The following is a 17,142-nucleotide window of genomic DNA, read 5'->3' on the forward strand; positions in this document are numbered from 1 at the left end:
CTTCTCAGTGTTTCTTACCTCAGCATTCAGTGAAATCCCTGAGGAGGAGAATGGGACTATGAGGGATCCTTAGCTACCTTTTGTTAGTAAGCAGCTACGTGTGTGCAGAGATTCATGGGTATCTTGGGGAGCAGAGTGTTTGTACAGCTGTGTATGTGGATGGGTGTGTAAGCATCAGCCCAAAGTGTGAGCATCTATTTTTCTTTTCTTGAATACTCTGATTTTTCTCCTAAAAAAACCTGTTTAGATTGAGCTCTAGAAATGCTGCTGACTGGTTTGCACATAAACTCTTTGGTATGTATTCAGAATTGTTTCTTTTCCAAACTGTTGAGGTTTCAAGTACTATCAGAAACAAACAAAACCTGATACATTTGATTATAGAACTAGCCCTTCAACCCTTACACACATACATGGCTTTAACATGCACTAGTTGCTAGTAACCTCAGCAGTGTGAGTGAGGCCTCTTTGTTGACGCAGCTTCAGAACCCTATAGAATTTTCATCTGGGAAAGACCTTTAAGATCATTGAGGCCAACCATTCCCTGACTGCCAAGTCTGGTGCTAAACTGTGTCCCTCAGCACTACATCTCTGTGTCTTTAAAACACCTCCAGGGATGGGGATTCAGCTACCTCACTGAGGAGCCTGTTGCAGTGTTTGAGAACCCTTTCAATGAAAAATTTCTTCTAATATTCAACCTATACCTCCTCTGGTGCAACTTGAGGCCATTTCCTCTTGTTGTATCATTTGCTACTAAGTAGAAGAGACCAACACCCATCCTGCTACAACTTCCTTTCAGGTAGTTGCAGTGAGTGAGAAGGTCTCCTCTTAGCTTCTTTTTCTCTAGACTAATGAACCCTTCACCAGCTTCATTGCCCTTCTCTGGACCTGCTGAAGGACCTCAGTGTCTTTCTTGTAGTGAGGGACCCAAAAGTGAACACAGTACTCAAGGTGTGGCCTCACCAGTGTTCAGTACGGGGGGACAATCACCTCCCTCCACCTGATACAAGCCAGGGTGCTATTGGCTTTCTTGGCCACCTGAGTACACTGCTGGCTCGTGTTCAGCCAGCACCTCCAGGTCCTTTTCTGCTGGGCAGCTTTCCAGCTATTCTGCCCCAGGCCTGGAGCATTGCATGGGGTTGTTGTGACCCCAAGTGTATCACCCAGCACTTGGCCTTGTTAAATCTCATATAATTGGCCTCGGTCTGTTGATCCATCCTGTCCAAGTCCCTCTGTAGAGCCTTCTTACCCTTGAGCAGATCAACACTTCTTCCCAGCTTAGTGTCACCTGCAAACTTAGGCTGCATTCAATCTTCTAGTCCAGATCATATCAGATGATATCAATATCAGATAAAGATATTGAAGAGAACTGGCCCTAATATTGATCCCTGAGGAAAATGAAGTAGCTTGCACTGCTGTTTGTTTTTTGGAAATTTTTTGACAGGCACCTCCTGCTTGGAAGAATCAGTCATTTGAGGAGAGACAGCCACAAGAGATTGTGACAGACAAGCTTAATGATATTTTCCTTCTCACTGGCATTCAGCAATAGATTTGTTCTTAACTCAGGATGTAGGTGATGAGTAAAGTGAAATACTGTCAACTCCAGTGCTGACTTCCAGTTTGTTCCTCACTAGGAGGTCTTTGACAGGGCTAAGTCATAATCTTTTTATTTGGGTTTCTAAGAGGCATTGGGCAAAAATTCCAGTGAAGAGTTTTGGTGAGGGACTCCAGAGGTTTAATTCTGCACAATTAACATAATTTATTTTACTGCTTCATCCCTCTCTGGATTTGGTCTTATCAGTATAATCAAGAAAACAATATTTGTGACTGCATGGTGTTTTTTATTTTAGGAAACAGACTTTGTTTGCTTTGATGGCGGAAGGGATGATTTTGATAACTATAATGTGGATGACCTTTTGAAGCCATTGCAAGAGACAATAGTAAATGAAGGGGAAACTCAGTCAAGTGATCCAGGGACAAAACCAGCTGAAGGAATTGAAAGGAATGAGGAGATTGAACAGGCTGATAGAATAAAGTCCTTTGATGCTTTGGAGATGGACAGTCTTGAGCTAAGCACGGAGGACAAGGAAGCCCTCACCATGATAGAGGAAGCAGACAGTTCTCTTAAAAAAGGAACTGAAAATACTGGGGGAGACTCCAGTGTTAATAGCTACGAAGAACACTCTCAGGGAGATCAAATTGCACATGAGCGCTTGAAAGGAATGCTACATGGGAAACTCAAAGGGCTAGAAAGTGAAAATACCAAAAACACTAGTGTTCCTCAGGGTGCAACCACTCAACTTGACCAAGAGAATGAAGAAGTCGATGCCTATACTCTTCTAAACAGAGAGCTCTCTGTGAACTTGAAAACAAAATTTGGCTCAACCGCTGATGCTATTGTATCAGATGATGAAGTGACTCGCCTTGTTACGTCACTGGAAGATGATCTGAATGAAGAGTTGAGCATTGATGCTCATGACGCAGAGAAGGAGCCAGACTCTGCAGATCAGTCTGCAGAAATTCCTTTGCTGTCTTTTACAGCAGAGGAAGGTGTTACATCCCCAGTGGGTTTAGACAATTACAAGAATGATGACATTGAGTCACAAAATTATGAATCTGATGAAAATGCAAAGGGTGCTACAGAGCTAAATAACCAAAGAGACAATGAGGAAGAACGTGATTCAGATGCATTAATTCTTAAGGATGCCTTCAGTAAAAGCAAGAAGTCCACTGACAGTTTAAGTGTGGACGGGTCAGAGTCTAAACAAACAAAAGAGAAAAACGATGATGTGAAGCTAATTAGCAAAAGAGAAGCAGCAGGAACAACTCAACCTGAGGATCTTTCCAAAGAACTCCTTAGAAAGGAACCTGTAGGTACAGGAGATCTGGGTTCAAAAGTAAAAACAAACAAAACTGAACAGTTTGAAGAGCAGCTCACAGTTGATGCAACTGAATCGCATACTGAAGAGCAGAAAAATACAGCTGTGCCTGATCCTCACACTTTGCCTAGTCCAGGAGATGATTTGGAGTCCAAATCATTTGTTCAAAGCAAGCAAGGTGCTTTAAGACCATCTGCTGGTGATACCAACAAAAGTCCAGAAAAAGTGCCACCTTCTCAAATAGAGAAAGATGAGAAAAAGTTGGAGGATGACACCATGGAAGAGGCCTTGGAAAGTGATTTAAAGCATGAAAAATTATGGGAGAAAACAAAGGAGAAAGGAAGAGCTGAGAACAAGCCTTCTGTTGATGTTACAGCCAAACCAGTGCAAGAGGTCAAAAATGCATCTCAGAGTGACTTAGGAGATAATGACCTCTTGAAAGAGAAACTGGATCATGGAATGCCTGCTGTGGAGAAAGAACCTCTAAGACATGAAGAAGATTTGAAACGAATCGGGGAGACTGATCATGAAAATCCAAACCCTACCTCTCTTAGCAAAGAACCTGAAATGAAAAACATGAAAGAAACCCCCACAGGGAAGGGAGACTCAAGCCGTAGAGGAGCTATTGAGCAACCTGGGCCATGGGAAAATGAGACTGAGTATTCAGAGGCAGATGTGAAAGAAGAGCTTTCAAGAAATCTTGGCAAGGTGCCAGTATTTGAAGAAAGCATTGAGAAACGTTCCCCAGAAGAAAAATCAGAAAGCACTACACAGAATGCTAATACAGAGAATCTTACTTGGCAAGGGACTGCTCATACTGAGGATGCGGATCCAGACAGAAATCTTGGCCCAAATTTACTGAAAGAAAGAACATCAAGAATGGAATTGACATCTGAAGAGCCAGGTGCTGAAGATGACCCTGGCCTGAAACAAGTAGAGGAAGAGCTACTGGAAGATGAGAATGCTGCTAGTGCAAAGCTGTCACAAGTAAGGGCTGCAAATGTACAGGGTGACATGCTAAACGTTAGAAGGTCAAACCCTGAATTAGAAGTACTAAGTGAAGCTGTTTCGGGAGCTGCAAATCCTACTTATGGAACAAGAGAGGAAACAAACTCATTTTCCAAGGAGGCTAAAAAAAACATCAGTGTGCAAGATGCAAACGAGACTGAGAATGAAGAAGCTGAGGTACCAGTGACCGAAGATGCTAAAGTGGATGAGATGGAACATGTCATGGAAGATGATGATGAGCCTTCTGAAGCTGAGGAATTACCAGCTGTGGAAGAACATGATTTCCAATCTTCTGACACAGAAGACGATGACTTTAACCAAGGGAAGGATCATCTTCCAGAGGACTTTACACAGAAAGATGTAAAAGAGGTGCAAAACTTGGAGCATACAAGAAATGACCACCAGCAATCTTCTCATTCCCTAAGTCCTGCAGACAGCTCAGCTGAGACTGTAACAGACTTCAGTGAGTCTGTGAAGCAGCTCACAATCATGAGAGATTTTCTGGATGAAAAGCGTGTGATACGTCTGCAAAAGTACCTTGGGCTTCAGCATGCACAGAGGATAGAAGCCATGTTTCATGACATGAAGGTAGAGATGGAGCTTGCTCGGAAGGCAAGCCATAACAACGAAGATATAGAAAAAGCTTTGGACCAGATACTTGAATTTTCAGAATCCAGCATTATGGATGTTGTAGGAAAAGTTCTGGATTCCAGAGTGGCAGAAAATAAAGAGGAGGTGGTGAAAGAAATGGATTTGTATGATGAGGAGAGTGCCCTGATGGATGATATTCAAGAATTAATGTATTCTTTAAGGAGTAAATACTCATCTGCAAGTGAGAGTGTCCCACTTGCATCTCTTCCAGAACAGGAAGATGATGAGCTGCATGTTCAAGGTAGGACATTAAACCCGTTAGTAAAAAGATGAAATGGAAATAAAACCCTCTCCTAGACAATACTGTGTAACCTAGAGAAGCTTTATTGAAAGAGGCCCTGTGGAATCTGCTGGGGTTTTTACTTAGTTTCAAGGCATGTTTGTGGTATTGTGATGGGCAGCCCAGGCCCAGGCCAGATTCTGAGAGAAAATGTTGAGCTCAGCACATCTGTTCTTAGGGGCCGTTCTTTGTGTAAGGTAAATGGGATCTGTGTGGATGTTCCTAGAAAGAGTCATATTCAGGTCATGTCGTACTTCCTTTTCTCAAGAAAATGGGGATTCAGATACACTAATGTGCTGAATTTTCTGGAGGGTTCAGAGAAGTCTTCTTTTCTGAACTAGCTAGCACCTAATTATGAGAGATCCAATGATAAATGCAAAATTCAGGCACTAAATCCAGGCACCTAAAATCTCAGGTGTCCCTATCATATTTTTGCCCACATTCAAAGGAGTGCATAAAAAGAAATACTGAACTGACAGACCTTTTGATGGGAGAAGAACCAGTGATGGAGTCTGCTAAAAGCTTCCTGTTTTTTTCTAATTAATGTGCGAGGCAGTAAGATGCAATCTTGCCAAGGCTCCTTTTACAGTCATGAAAGATGAAAATACTTCACCTCACAATATTTCAAGCTGTTGGTACTTTGCATGAATTCCATGTAAACATTTCATTAGACATTACTAAAAGTTGATTTCAGAATATATTGGAAGCAATACAGAAGTTGAAGTGTTTAAAAAAGTATCAAAAGAGTTGTGTCAAATGCAGTATTTCACTGGAGACAGCTCTGAGTAAGAAACGCACCTTAGCTCAGTGTTTAATTGACATATCCCTGTCTGTCACAGATGGTGCAAAAGAAGCAGAATATGACACAGTACCCACCAGAAATCCAAATGCCACTAGTGGAAGCAATCAGGAATTTCAGGAGTTTGAAGATAAGAGGACAGAACAGCCCATTCAGGAGGAGGAAGAGGAGGAGAGGGCTGATAGCATTCCACGTGAACATGAAGAGGACAACTTCTCAGACAATAAAGCTGAAGAACAGCGTGACAGTGACAGAGGATCACTGCTGGGAGATACTGCCTCTGGGTCAGTTAATTCAGGACAGAGTGCCAGCGAAGATACTGCTGCAGGTAACCTTATGGGCAACCTTTTGAAATTAGGTTGTTTTGTTCTCTTAAAGGGGAGCACGCTTGAACGCCAAGGTTTGTCACCAATATGTTCATTGTTAAGTTGCTGTAATCCTAACAGCTTTCACTCATCCGTGACAGTCCCTCTAGTGGCAGTGTTGTCTCACTACCACTCATCTCAGCAGAGTGGTTTTTCTACTACCTCTTCTCATTCTGTAGAAATAAGAATCATGTGCTCTCTTCTTGCCCTTTTTAACCTGTGACTTTGGGCTGTATTATACTTTCCAGGAAAGATGGAGTGTAGTTTCTCTCAGGCAGTTCACTAATTTCTGGCTAAGGTATTTGTTGGAGTAGGAGAAATGTTTGACTGGGCTCTGTTGGAGCAAGTATGCTAAGCTATGCTGACTGCTCATTGTGCCAAGGAATGATCCTGTTACCATCATCCTCACCAGCTTTGTTTTTGCATGAAACTACCTTTGACTCCATTTTTAGAGCTAAGCTTAGCTTTTTTCACCTCTGATTTATACGTAATAAATCTTGCTTACTGTCCCCATAGCCAAGCACTTACGAGAAACTTCTAAGTTTTGAGGGAATGCAGATACCTAATGGATTTTAAATGGCTGGTAGATTACTTACATGATTAAGCAGTTTAGACCATCTTCCATTCCTTCCTTAATGATGGATAGATACTGTCTGCCAGGAATTCCTATGAGGACTGCTAGAAGTCCTGAGAAGAAACAGGGGAGATGCTTGTAGAACCACTAGTCACAAGAGCTGTTCTGTTAACAACAGGCTGGGCAGGAGGTTATTTGAATATGCTAACCTTGAATTCGCGCTGACAGTAGCAGGGAGGGGCAGTAGCAGGCTTCAGATAGGGAAGAAATAGAGATGGCTTAAAGGTTATGCTGGAGTAAGACTAGTGCTGTATCGAAGAGTGTGTGCTTTGTTGTTGACTTGCTGCTGAAGTGCTGTGTGCGCTGAGGCAGGCTTGGCAAAGTGGCTTTAGTATCTACAGGCCTTTTTCTAACATCAGTGGCCTTTCTTAAGGACTTTGTCTCTTCCTAAAGTACCAGCATATTTTCTAAGGACTCTTGCCGCTTTCTGAAGCATCAGCGTCCTTTTCAAGGACTTCTGCCTCTTAAAGCATTAAGATGCTGCAGGAACCGAGGTGGGGGGTTCCCCGTAGCAGCCCTTCCCTCCCTGCTGGCGACAGCTGCGGAGGGCGTGGCCGCTCCGTGGGGTAACACGTCTCTCCTTCCTCCAGACCCCGATGAAGGCGCCAGCTGGCCCCGAGGACGCGGGACTGAGGGAGGCACTGCCGCCTCCCTACAGGGAACCCTCAGCGAAGCGGTGCCCGCAGCCCGGGAGTTCTCGCGACAGGTGAGCGGTGGAGACGACGGCGGCGGCGGCTGCGGGCGGAGCTCGGCGGCGCTCCGCGATGACGTAGGCGGGCGGGCGCGCGCCGGGGGGCGGGGCGGGGTCACGGAGGGCTGACGTGTGCCGGGAAGTTGGGCTCGCGCCGCCATGGAGCCTGCGGGCGGCGGGGCCGGGGCGCGCCTGATGGAGCCCCCCGCGCGGCCGCCGCTGCAGGTGCGCGAGGCGGGAGGAGGAGGACGGAGGGGCGGTGGTGTGGCGCGCGCCGGACAGGGCCGCCCCACACAGCCCTCCCCGGTCGGTGGGAGCCGTTGACGGGCGGCGGGCGGGTGCCAAACAGCGGAGGGGTTCTGCCGGTCCAAACCGCCGGGAGGGGTGGGGGCTCGGCGCTTCTAGTGATCAGCTGCCCTGCCGGGGGAGATGGGCTGAGGGAGATGTTCTGCGTCCCCGAGGGGGTCACCTCTGTGTACACCTGTCCCGCTCCCTTCGTGAAGGAGCTGTTTTCCCTCGCCCCTGCTTTGCCATGTGGGGCAATCCTGCGGGAGGGAGCGGAGGCGTCTGCTGGCGTCAAGACGAGCAGGGATCGCTGCCTGCCTCCCGCCGCGCTCCGACGCTTGTGGGGGGAAAGGATGCCTGCGAAGACGCCCGCTCGCCCCCAGGTTGGGCTTGGCAGGGGCAAGTGTGTACCTTCCTTTGAATCCCACACTTTTGTCACCTGGGGACAGGGAGGTGGCAGCGATTTCCGTGTGGCCAGGACAGGTTGTTTTCTGAGCGCCATGTCTGGGTCAGCCCTGTACAGAGCTGTACCAGGTACTCACACCTTTCCCAGGCAGTTGGTGCTCTCTGGCCTTCAAGATAGTCAGTCGTATGACGAGACACATGACCCTGTGACCAGGGTGATAGTGTGGAAGAGATCTGAGCTGCTCTTGTTGGATTGTTACCAGATGTAGAGCTAGGGTTTTTTTCCATCCTTACAGCGTTATTTGGAAACGGACTGAATGGCTACCAGCACCGTGCAAAATACGTGTATCAGCTTATTCTGGAGTAGCTGGTTTTTGGCCAGCAGGTTGTTGTGGCAGGTGTCCTTTAGACGCATGGGCTTCTGAGCTGAAATGCAACCATCAAACTACTTTGTGGTTTTCTTGGTTTTTCAGTTTTCAGTTGGCAGAAAAACTGCAAGAAAGCTCTAGATGCTTCTCTGGCTTTATGAGAGAAGTAAAAGCATTTGGCAGATTGCTTATTTTGCCCAAGTATTTAATGATAACGCATTCATAGTTGTCCATGCTGTTGGTTTTCAGTTGATTGCTATGCTGCCTGAAGAAATTCGTCCAGGGCCTGATTTCCATGGACTTCCATGGGAGCCTGTTATTATCACTGCCTTAGTGGGAATTGCCACACTTACTATAATTTTCTGGAGAACCTGCCTTTCAGTGAGTATACTTCATGCTTGCAAGCCTGCTGCTGTTTCACTTACTGCTCAGTCTCTTGTATGGTTAAACATTTTCAGCATTACTGGGATCAAAGCAATATGTAGTCTTTTGTATCTTTTTCCATTCAGAGCATTAATGGGAAGGCTTAATAGCTAAAGTTTTACTTCAAGCTAAGAAGTGTTTCCTTTAAGCTGTTAATTGAGGTGGTTGTTTTTTTTAGCAACAGGCAGTTTCGAAAGCAAAATAGGGGAGTATTATGTAAATCAAGAAGGCTGAGGAAAGGGTCAGCATATCTTTGAAATGAGAAGCTTTCCATGTGCTTGAGCCTGTTGCTGACTATTTCCAAAACAAGCAGTTAATCCCCTCCCCTTCATCTTGTCCAACTGCTTGCAGGCACTGCATTTAGAAACCTAAACACCTAATCTTAAGTCTCACTGGAGAGCCCTTTCCTCACTTTTCTTCTCATTTGTCCTTCTCTTTTTCTACACGGATAATTTTCTGTTCAAGAAAAGTGCTCTCAAGTATACCAGTGCCATCTCCTTGGGAATAGAGAGATGAAAAGCAAAGAGGGCAGTTTATTTAAAGCTGTTTAGGTCAGTGATGAAACACTTTGGAAGTCTGTGGAGTACTTTACATGACAAAAATAAATAAAAATATTGTTGGTAACAATATTGGTAGTTTTTTTCCTTGCTTAGTTTTGGTACTGAACGCTCTAGGTCAGTTTCAGATACAAAATAGTCTTAAAGTAGCAACATAAGAAGAAAGCTTCTGAAATGCTTCTTTAATGGTGTTAATTTTGAAATGAGCAACTGTCATATAAACATAACATTGCTTTAAAAAGATCAGAACTGGGATGTAAGTATTTTTGTGTGTTTGCAAGTTCATGACAGTCGTTTGATGTAAAATGGCTTCATTTCTGTGTTGCAAATTGGATCTGGGCAGTTTCTGCTATCCTTTTAGTGACTGAGTAAACAGGCATTTACTAAGGCTCTAGGACCAGGGCATTAGCCTGGAAGCTTTTATTAGAAAACAGCCTAAGCTTGTTTGTAGTGTTATTCAACACTCTTCTTGACATTGGTAGATGTACTTTCGATATGCTGCTTTAATCTGCATATAAGTGGTGGCTTTTTTCTTAAGGGAAAATTAATAAAATTTTTCACTTACCACTTTTTTAATGCCTGTGTTTTTTTTTTCTATAGGTAAAGAGTAGAATATATCAAGGTAAGCTTCTCTGTGTTTTTCAGTGTACTTAGTCATTTAAAAGTGCTGAAGATTTCTTCAGAGGACCAAGTATTCGTTATTCATCTTCACTCATTTTCAAAGAGAACACTAAGGTTATGGTGTAAGCTTGGCCAGTAGGTGTAATTTACTTGAACCTGAAAATGTTGGGTTTGCTTTTGGTAATTTGATTAGGAGAAACACTGCAGCTTGCACCTGCAAATTAAAGGGTAAGGAAAAGTTTCACTTTGTTCAGCATAAATACAATCCATTGGTTTGCTGGTGAAATGGTTGTGGGGCAGAGTTTGGTTTTGTCTTCTGACTAGCAGTGAATCTGCTTTTGCTTGTCACATCTCACAAAAAGCAGTTCCTCTTGCCTGTTTGGATTGAGGGGAGCCTGAATCTCCTGTGGAGTTGCAGAGAGATCTTCTATATGTAGAGCTAAACATGCAGATAAGATATTCCTATGGCCAGCACCTTGCTTTTTACAAGAGCATTTCTCCAACTTCAAGTATGTAAGATTAAAGTCTATTTAATGAAAAAGAAGTAGAGGTGATAGATGACATTAATAATTGAATACAAACCAAAACTATTAAGTAATTGGCTTCACATGAACTCTACCTCTTTCTTTCTCAAACTATCACTTATAAATCATTCCTCTCTAGTTTCTTTGTAGTTACACTGCAGTTTCCTTCTGTACAACTAATGCAGAATTGATGAACTGAAAAAAAATCCATCTTAGATCTGTAAGGTGATTTCTATACTGCCAAACAATTATGGTAATTGGAGGGGTAGAAATATCTTATCCACCCACTCTTAAAAAAAAAAAAAAAAAAAAGGAACATAGATCTAATCTTTCTTTCTTCCCCCCTCCCAAAAAATATGTTTTTGGGTGGCAGTGTATAGAAACTATTAAAGCTAAGAACAATAGATATTCTTCAAGCATGATAAAGGTCATGTTCATATTAAAATCTTTATCCAAAATAGAGGAAAAATAAGAGTGACCAAAATGCATTAAAAGATGGATTACATTTGGAATCTCAAAGATAAAATCTATTATCCATTCTTCATGACAGAATTGGGAGAGACAGCTGATGCAGGGATTCTTGGCCTCCTTAGACTGCTGAGAGTTGTCTTGTACCTCAGCAGTCCGTGTTGGTTCTCCTCAACAGAGCAGGGCCCTCTGGCCTGGAATCCTGCATGTGGGTGGCGAAGGAGGAGTAGCAGTTGCCACTGCACCCTGTGGGATGCAGTTGGAACAACCAGTGCTTCCTGTTTGTGCCTCAGGATTTGCTGTGAGGCAAATGGGACTTGAGGTGGCTTAGGATTTGAAAAAGAAGGACAATTGGACATTCTTTAATTGGCAGTAGAAGTATGTTAATGATCTTGGTTGAATCCTAAGAGTTGGCTGGCGACCTGTTTAGGTTGAGAAACAAATGCATGCCTAAAGAACTGTTGCTTGGTCACAACCCTTTGGAAGTCTGTTAGAAAGCAGTGCAGTTCCCTGAGGCTTTCTGATGTTGTCTGCTAGTTGCCAGTCTCATTTCTGTTCCCAATAGGTCTTCCAGATCTTTCATCCAATTATCTTTGCTACCCAAACATTTGGTTTCAACACAGCAGAAAATGGTGGTTGTTAAGGAAGGTGTTGCGTTTCCCCCAGTTTTTAGTTTGTCCTTGCTTCCCCTTCTTCCCTTGAATGCATCTGGTCTGTGTGTAGCCAGCAGCTTACTCTGCTCCACTGTGCATTCTGTGACCAGCTTCTGTGAAATGGATGCAAGAGCTGTATGCCTTGTGTCAGTGTTCCAACGTTCAATGAAAGCTGGAGATGGTTAGACTCTTGCAAAAAGGGCTGACTGCCAGGGAATCGGCACTGTCCTGATTTATGCTTTAGTCCTGGAAAATATTCCCTGAAGCTGTAGTAATGATAATTCTGATTTCCCACCACCCCCCTGGATATGAACTACAGTACTATAAGCTTGCCTTTTTGTTTTTTTCTTTCTTTTCTTTTTTTTTTTTTCCCTAGTGACTGAAAAACAGCTTGCTGAAAAGATTAAAAACCTTCTGCAAGAAAAAACAGAAATCTTAGAGAAGATCTCAGAGTATGATCAAAAGGTATCGTTCTAGCTTTTGCTTTCTGATTTTCTGGTTTTCACTTAATGACACAGTCACTGCAACAGCTAATATTTTTGTTTTCTATTCTTACTGAATATTACGTTGACAGTTTTGCTGCTTCTGTTTGGTTGTTTCTGTGCTTAGATAAAGGAAGCAAAGGAATCTGTGAAAGTGGCCCAAGAACAAAAAGACATTCTCTCTGATGAAACTGCAGGGCTTAAGGTAAGAAACAGTTAATTGTCTCTAATGAAGGCAAAAACATCAATAAACTAATTTACTTTAGCTGATCTTGAGGCCTTGAGCTTTCTGGCCTAGTGGATGGTATCCCTATCCATGGAGCTAGATGATTTTCAAGGTCCCTTCCAACCTAAGCCATTCTATTAATCTTTTATATTTGGTGTTTTGTTTTGTTGTGCTTTTTTTTTTTTTTTTTCAAGGACACTGTTAAAGAACTGGAAGAAGCGAATCATCAGCTAGATGACAAAGTAAAAAATCTGCAGAAAATGCTTGAAACGGAGAGAAAAAAGAACGAGAAGAAACAGAACAAGGTAAGAGCAATCACTTATCTCCTATAATGCTCTTTAACGTAACCCTAAAAGCTGGTCACAATCTGATGGGTAACCAGATAGAGGGAGAACAAATGAGACGAACCTCCTCAAAAAGAGAACCGAAATGAGATTCCAGGTTCATCCCAGGTTTGAAGAGGGTTTTTTGGTGGTGTTGTCGATGGTAGGTTATTTTGATGGGACTTGGGTGGTTATGTGCTTTCACACACAAACCAAGGTATTCAAGTCATGGACTAGTCTACTATGTCCTAGATGGAGCCAGGAAGTTCCTTAACAATATGAGCTGAAGGTTTTGGGTTATTAAGAGATGTTTTCTTGTACTTGAAGGAAGCATTTAGTTCTGTAGTAGGTGTGAGGATCTTTAATTCTTGAGATACTTAGGGTTTTTGTTCCTTTTTTTTTTTTTTTTTCTCTCTCCTTTTTAAAGTCCAATTTTTTTTAGTAAGCTCCAGCAAGGCCTTTGGTCTTGTTTTGATCAGAAGTTGTTGCTAAGGACAGTAGCACGTGTTGCTTTCATTCTAGACTGTTGCAGGTGTACAGGGAAATTTCTTATCCACAAATGGGCAGTCATGGGAGATACTGATTCCAATGTGCTGTGTGTTTCAGTTTCTTACCTTGCTGATGAGGCAGCACTGTGTTGCTCCGAATCTAATGGCTGCACTAAGGGGAAATGTATTGGGGTTTTGAAAGCATGAAAGGGAAGTTAAATTACACAGGTAAAATAATTAATCAGGCTAAGCCATGTCCCAGGCTAATGCAAAGTCACAGCTCATCTTTTTTTCTTACATAGATCTCTGAAACCCAGAAGTCCTTGGAGAAACTTCAAGAGGCTATCAGTGTGCATTCTGCAGAGCTTTCAGAGGTAAAGCATTACCTACACCCTCTCAACAGTCACACTTCTTGTACCAGGAAAATTCATACCTAGGATGTAATAGAAAATGGTAGCTTGAGCACATAGACCTTTTTCTTTTCCATTTTATGAGGTAATATGTAGCTCTTACTCCGCTACAGTTTGACTTTACGCCTTTTGGTGCTTTGTGCTTCCTGTGTAGGTGCAGATAGCCCTTAATGAAGCTAAACTAAGTGAAGAAAAGGTGAAGTCTGAGCTTCATCATGTGCAGGAAGAGAATGCTCGTCTGAAAAAGAGCAAGGAACAAGTAAGTTATGCCCAGGCTATATGACTTTGTTTCTCATGTGAAGAAAATATGATGGCTTTATTCCTAGTTTTTTGAGTATAACTTCAACATGTCTCTGTTTCCCTAATGTGTCAGAAGTTCACATTTCATATGATCAAGATAAAATTTAAATCCCTTGCACCTGTCTGACCAGGCTTTTCATGCAGGTGAACCACATCTCTTCAGTAGGAAGGCTTTGCCACTTCCCAGTGATTTGAGTTTTTTGTCAGCAGCTTCACAGAAAGTCTGTGCTGATGTGGCAGTCATTGCATAATCGGCACTGAGGGAAGAGTTGCCAAAAAGCAATTCTGAAGCTAAGCTTAAATGGGAAGGGCCTTTAGCCCTGAAATGACAAATTATTTTACAAATAATTGTAAATATCTGTGTGATTTCTTTGTGTATTAAGTAGATGTCCTTTTAAGGAATGTGGTTTGATTACCCTGGAGTGCAATTAATTCTTCGTATTTTGAAGTGTGTGAGCAGTTAGGTTGTTACGTTGGGATATTGGCTGAGAAAATACCAAATTGGTAAAACCATTTAATAATACAGAAAGATTCCTAGCATCCAGTTCTGCCAAGGGACTAGTGCTGAGTGTGGTAACTGTGAAGCTTACCCTTTATCTGGGACCTGTGGTGATCAGTTCTCACCAGAGCTGGCAATGAAGTAGATTTTTATTACATCTACCCTGTACTAAAAATAAATTATCATCTTGCCTTGGTGCTTTGTACAGCTGCTGAAAGAAGCTGAAGGCTGGAGTGAGAGGCATACTGAGCTCAGTGAGCAGATCAAACTGTATCAGAAATCTCAGAAGGACATAGAAGAAGCACTTGCCTACAAGGAAAATGAAATTGAAGTAGGTTCACACTACTACAAGCTTGCTTTTGAATATTACACATCAGAAAGTACTTAAAAAGACCTGAAAAATGCGGAGTGATTCTTCCTCAGTGAACCTTTTATTTCATTCCCAGGTTTTAACTAACTGCATTATGCAGCTGAAACAGCTTGACATGGATTCAGCAGCTGAGGCCAGGAAGGATGAGGAAGGGTGTGAGTGGAGCACAGGAGAGGACCTGGCCAATGGAGAGTTGCCAGGTACAGTAATGCCACCTGCTGCTGCTAGGCCAGTGGCTGAAGCGTGTGTGGTGCAACGCTCCTGTCGTGTCATGGGGAACAGGGGGAGTCCTGGCATGTAGCTCCCTCTGAGTTTAGAGACTGCCAGCTTGAACCCTCAAGACACAAAATATCTCCTGACTGAAGGGAGAAACCATTAAAAAGATCAATAACTGCTTTCAGGTTACCTTTTAGGAATATTGTAAGTGCAATGACACAGTTTTTAAGGTGGAATATGAAGGTTAGTAACTAAGAATGTTCTGAAAGCTGAGAATCTCAGCTTTGTTTTTATGCCACATTTATTTTTAGCATGAATCCTTAATGAGCATTGTGCTTACCTCTAGACAGGTAACTAATTCAGGTAATCACATATTTTAAATCTGAAAAATCAAAACAGACCTTTTTCAAAACCACTCAGGCAGTTTGCCATTCCTGATGTTGCACAGGTATTTGCTGCATCTCTGGTTTTGAAGTCCTCTTGTAGCTCTTATTTTCCTTTATGTTGTTTTTTTTTTTTCCTTTTTTCTAACCATATGGTATGTGTGTGCTGGAAATTTCTACTTTTTGGTTTTTCAGATACTATGTCCAGTACTATTCTCATTCATATTAGATACTATTCTCATTCATATTAGATACTATTCTCACTCATATTAGATACTATTCTCACTCATATTAGATACTATTCTCACTCATATTAGATACTATTCTCATTCATATTAGATACTATTCATATTAGATACTTATTCACATTCATATTAGTGTGATGGCTAGAGGAACTGACAAGAAGGAATCTTCTGAATGCCTTTTGGATTAAATCTAATAGTTTTGTTGTGCTTGTCATGGAATTGCTGTTGTGGGTTTTTTTCCCCATCTCCCCCTCTTCTGTTGTTTTTTTGGGGTTTTTTATTATTCTGTTGTGGGGGTTTTTTGTGTTTGGGTTTTTTTTTGGGGGGAGGGGGTTTGTTTTGGTCTGGGTTATTTGTGGTTTTGGTTGTTGGGGTTTTTTGTCGTTACTTTGGGGTATTCTGGGTGGGGGTTTTTGTTTCTTTTTTTTTTTCTCCTATGTAAGAGATTTATCCCAGATTGAAGTGTAGGAAGCATTTTTAAAACAGTTCTAAATTTCAGGGAACTGGGATTAAGACCCAGGGAAAACAAATATATTTTTCTCTTCTAGACAATGAGAGTGAGAAGATGAAGACTCAGATTAAGCAGATGATGGATGTCTCCAGGGTATGGTAGCATTTATTAGATATCTTGTGCAGCACATGACTGCTATGCCTAAGATCATAAACTTTCTGTTCTTCTTTTCAGGTAAAAACCATGTTATCCTTAGTTGAGGAAGACAGAAATCTTCTGCAATGCAAACTGAGTGATGAAATAGCAGCAAGACATGAGCTGGAAGGTAAGCTTAGCCAAAAGAATGGTTAGGATGAAATGCTGTTTGCAGTTTGAAAACAGCATTTAAGTGTCATAACAGTTTTCATTGCAGCTTGCTTCAGCTTCCTCACCTACCTTTGCTTCTCCAACAGAGCAAATAAAAAAATTAGAGCATGACTCCTCTTCGCTCCAGTCAGCCAAAGCTCGACTGGAAAATGAATGCAAAACTCTACAGCAGAAAGTGGAGATTCTTGGTGAACTTTACCAGCAGAAGGAGATGGCACTCCAGAAGTAAGCCTTCCTTTCACTGCTTTTTGACAACATGACTATGTTGTATCATAGGCACTGTCCAAATGCTCTTTGCTCAGAAGGATCAAATAATTTGAAGATGTATTTGGAATGAAAGCTGATGACTGCTGTTTCAGTGTGGCTGAAGCTAGTACTGTTTGCTGGTTTTGTTTTGTTTTTTTTTTTTGTTCACTTTTCCTACCATTCACTGACCCTAAAGAGACTCTTCACTTACCGTGCACAATGTTGCCTTCTAACATTAAAAGAAGAACCCAAACAACTAACTTTTGGAAGAGGGAGATGGGTGGCTTTGTCTGCAGATTCTGTGGTTGCTATGCCGCATTGTACAGAAGTGTCAAGGAGAAGATTGTGGCCATTAAGATTTGTTTGGGTTACTCTAACCCCAGCTCAGAATCTGATTCTCATCATGTAGAAGCTGAGCATTTTAGCCTTGAGAGCTTATTGCATTCTTAAAGGGCTAAATTAAGGTGATGGCTGAGATGAATGAATTGCTAGCAGTGAAGAACAAGTTATGTGTGTTCATTCCTCATTT

The 17,142-nt window shown here is 42.3% G+C and overlaps 1 protein-coding gene across 5 annotated transcripts in view; it reads left to right on the plus strand.

Annotated features, from left to right (window-relative positions):
* The window catches only part of MIA3 (MIA SH3 domain ER export factor 3), a 29,866-nt gene that overhangs the window by 7,280 nt on the left and 5,444 nt on the right, over nucleotides 1–17,142 (plus strand). For all 5 annotated transcript variants that reach the window (XM_054399277.1, XM_054399278.1, XM_054399279.1 and 2 more), the window contains 15 exons: nucleotides 1,848–4,776; nucleotides 5,655–5,942; nucleotides 7,204–7,319; nucleotides 8,612–8,743; nucleotides 9,943–9,964; nucleotides 11,985–12,073; nucleotides 12,218–12,295; nucleotides 12,511–12,621; nucleotides 13,430–13,501; nucleotides 13,692–13,796; nucleotides 14,545–14,667; nucleotides 14,783–14,906; nucleotides 16,099–16,154; nucleotides 16,236–16,326; nucleotides 16,454–16,592. In XM_054399277.1, the coding sequence (XP_054255252.1) occupies nucleotides 1,848–4,776; nucleotides 5,655–5,942; nucleotides 7,204–7,319; nucleotides 8,612–8,743; nucleotides 9,943–9,964; nucleotides 11,985–12,073; nucleotides 12,218–12,295; nucleotides 12,511–12,621; nucleotides 13,430–13,501; nucleotides 13,692–13,796; nucleotides 14,545–14,667; nucleotides 14,783–14,906; nucleotides 16,099–16,154; nucleotides 16,236–16,326; nucleotides 16,454–16,592 (4,475 nt within the window). The remainder of the gene's footprint in view (nucleotides 1–1,847; nucleotides 4,777–5,654; nucleotides 5,943–7,203; nucleotides 7,320–8,611; nucleotides 8,744–9,942; nucleotides 9,965–11,984; nucleotides 12,074–12,217; nucleotides 12,296–12,510; nucleotides 12,622–13,429; nucleotides 13,502–13,691; nucleotides 13,797–14,544; nucleotides 14,668–14,782; nucleotides 14,907–16,098; nucleotides 16,155–16,235; nucleotides 16,327–16,453; nucleotides 16,593–17,142) is intronic.

Source organism: Indicator indicator, chromosome 2, assembly GCF_027791375.1.
Source record: "Indicator indicator isolate 239-I01 chromosome 2, UM_Iind_1.1, whole genome shotgun sequence".
NCBI classification, from domain to species: domain Eukaryota; kingdom Metazoa; phylum Chordata; class Aves; order Piciformes; family Indicatoridae; genus Indicator; species Indicator indicator.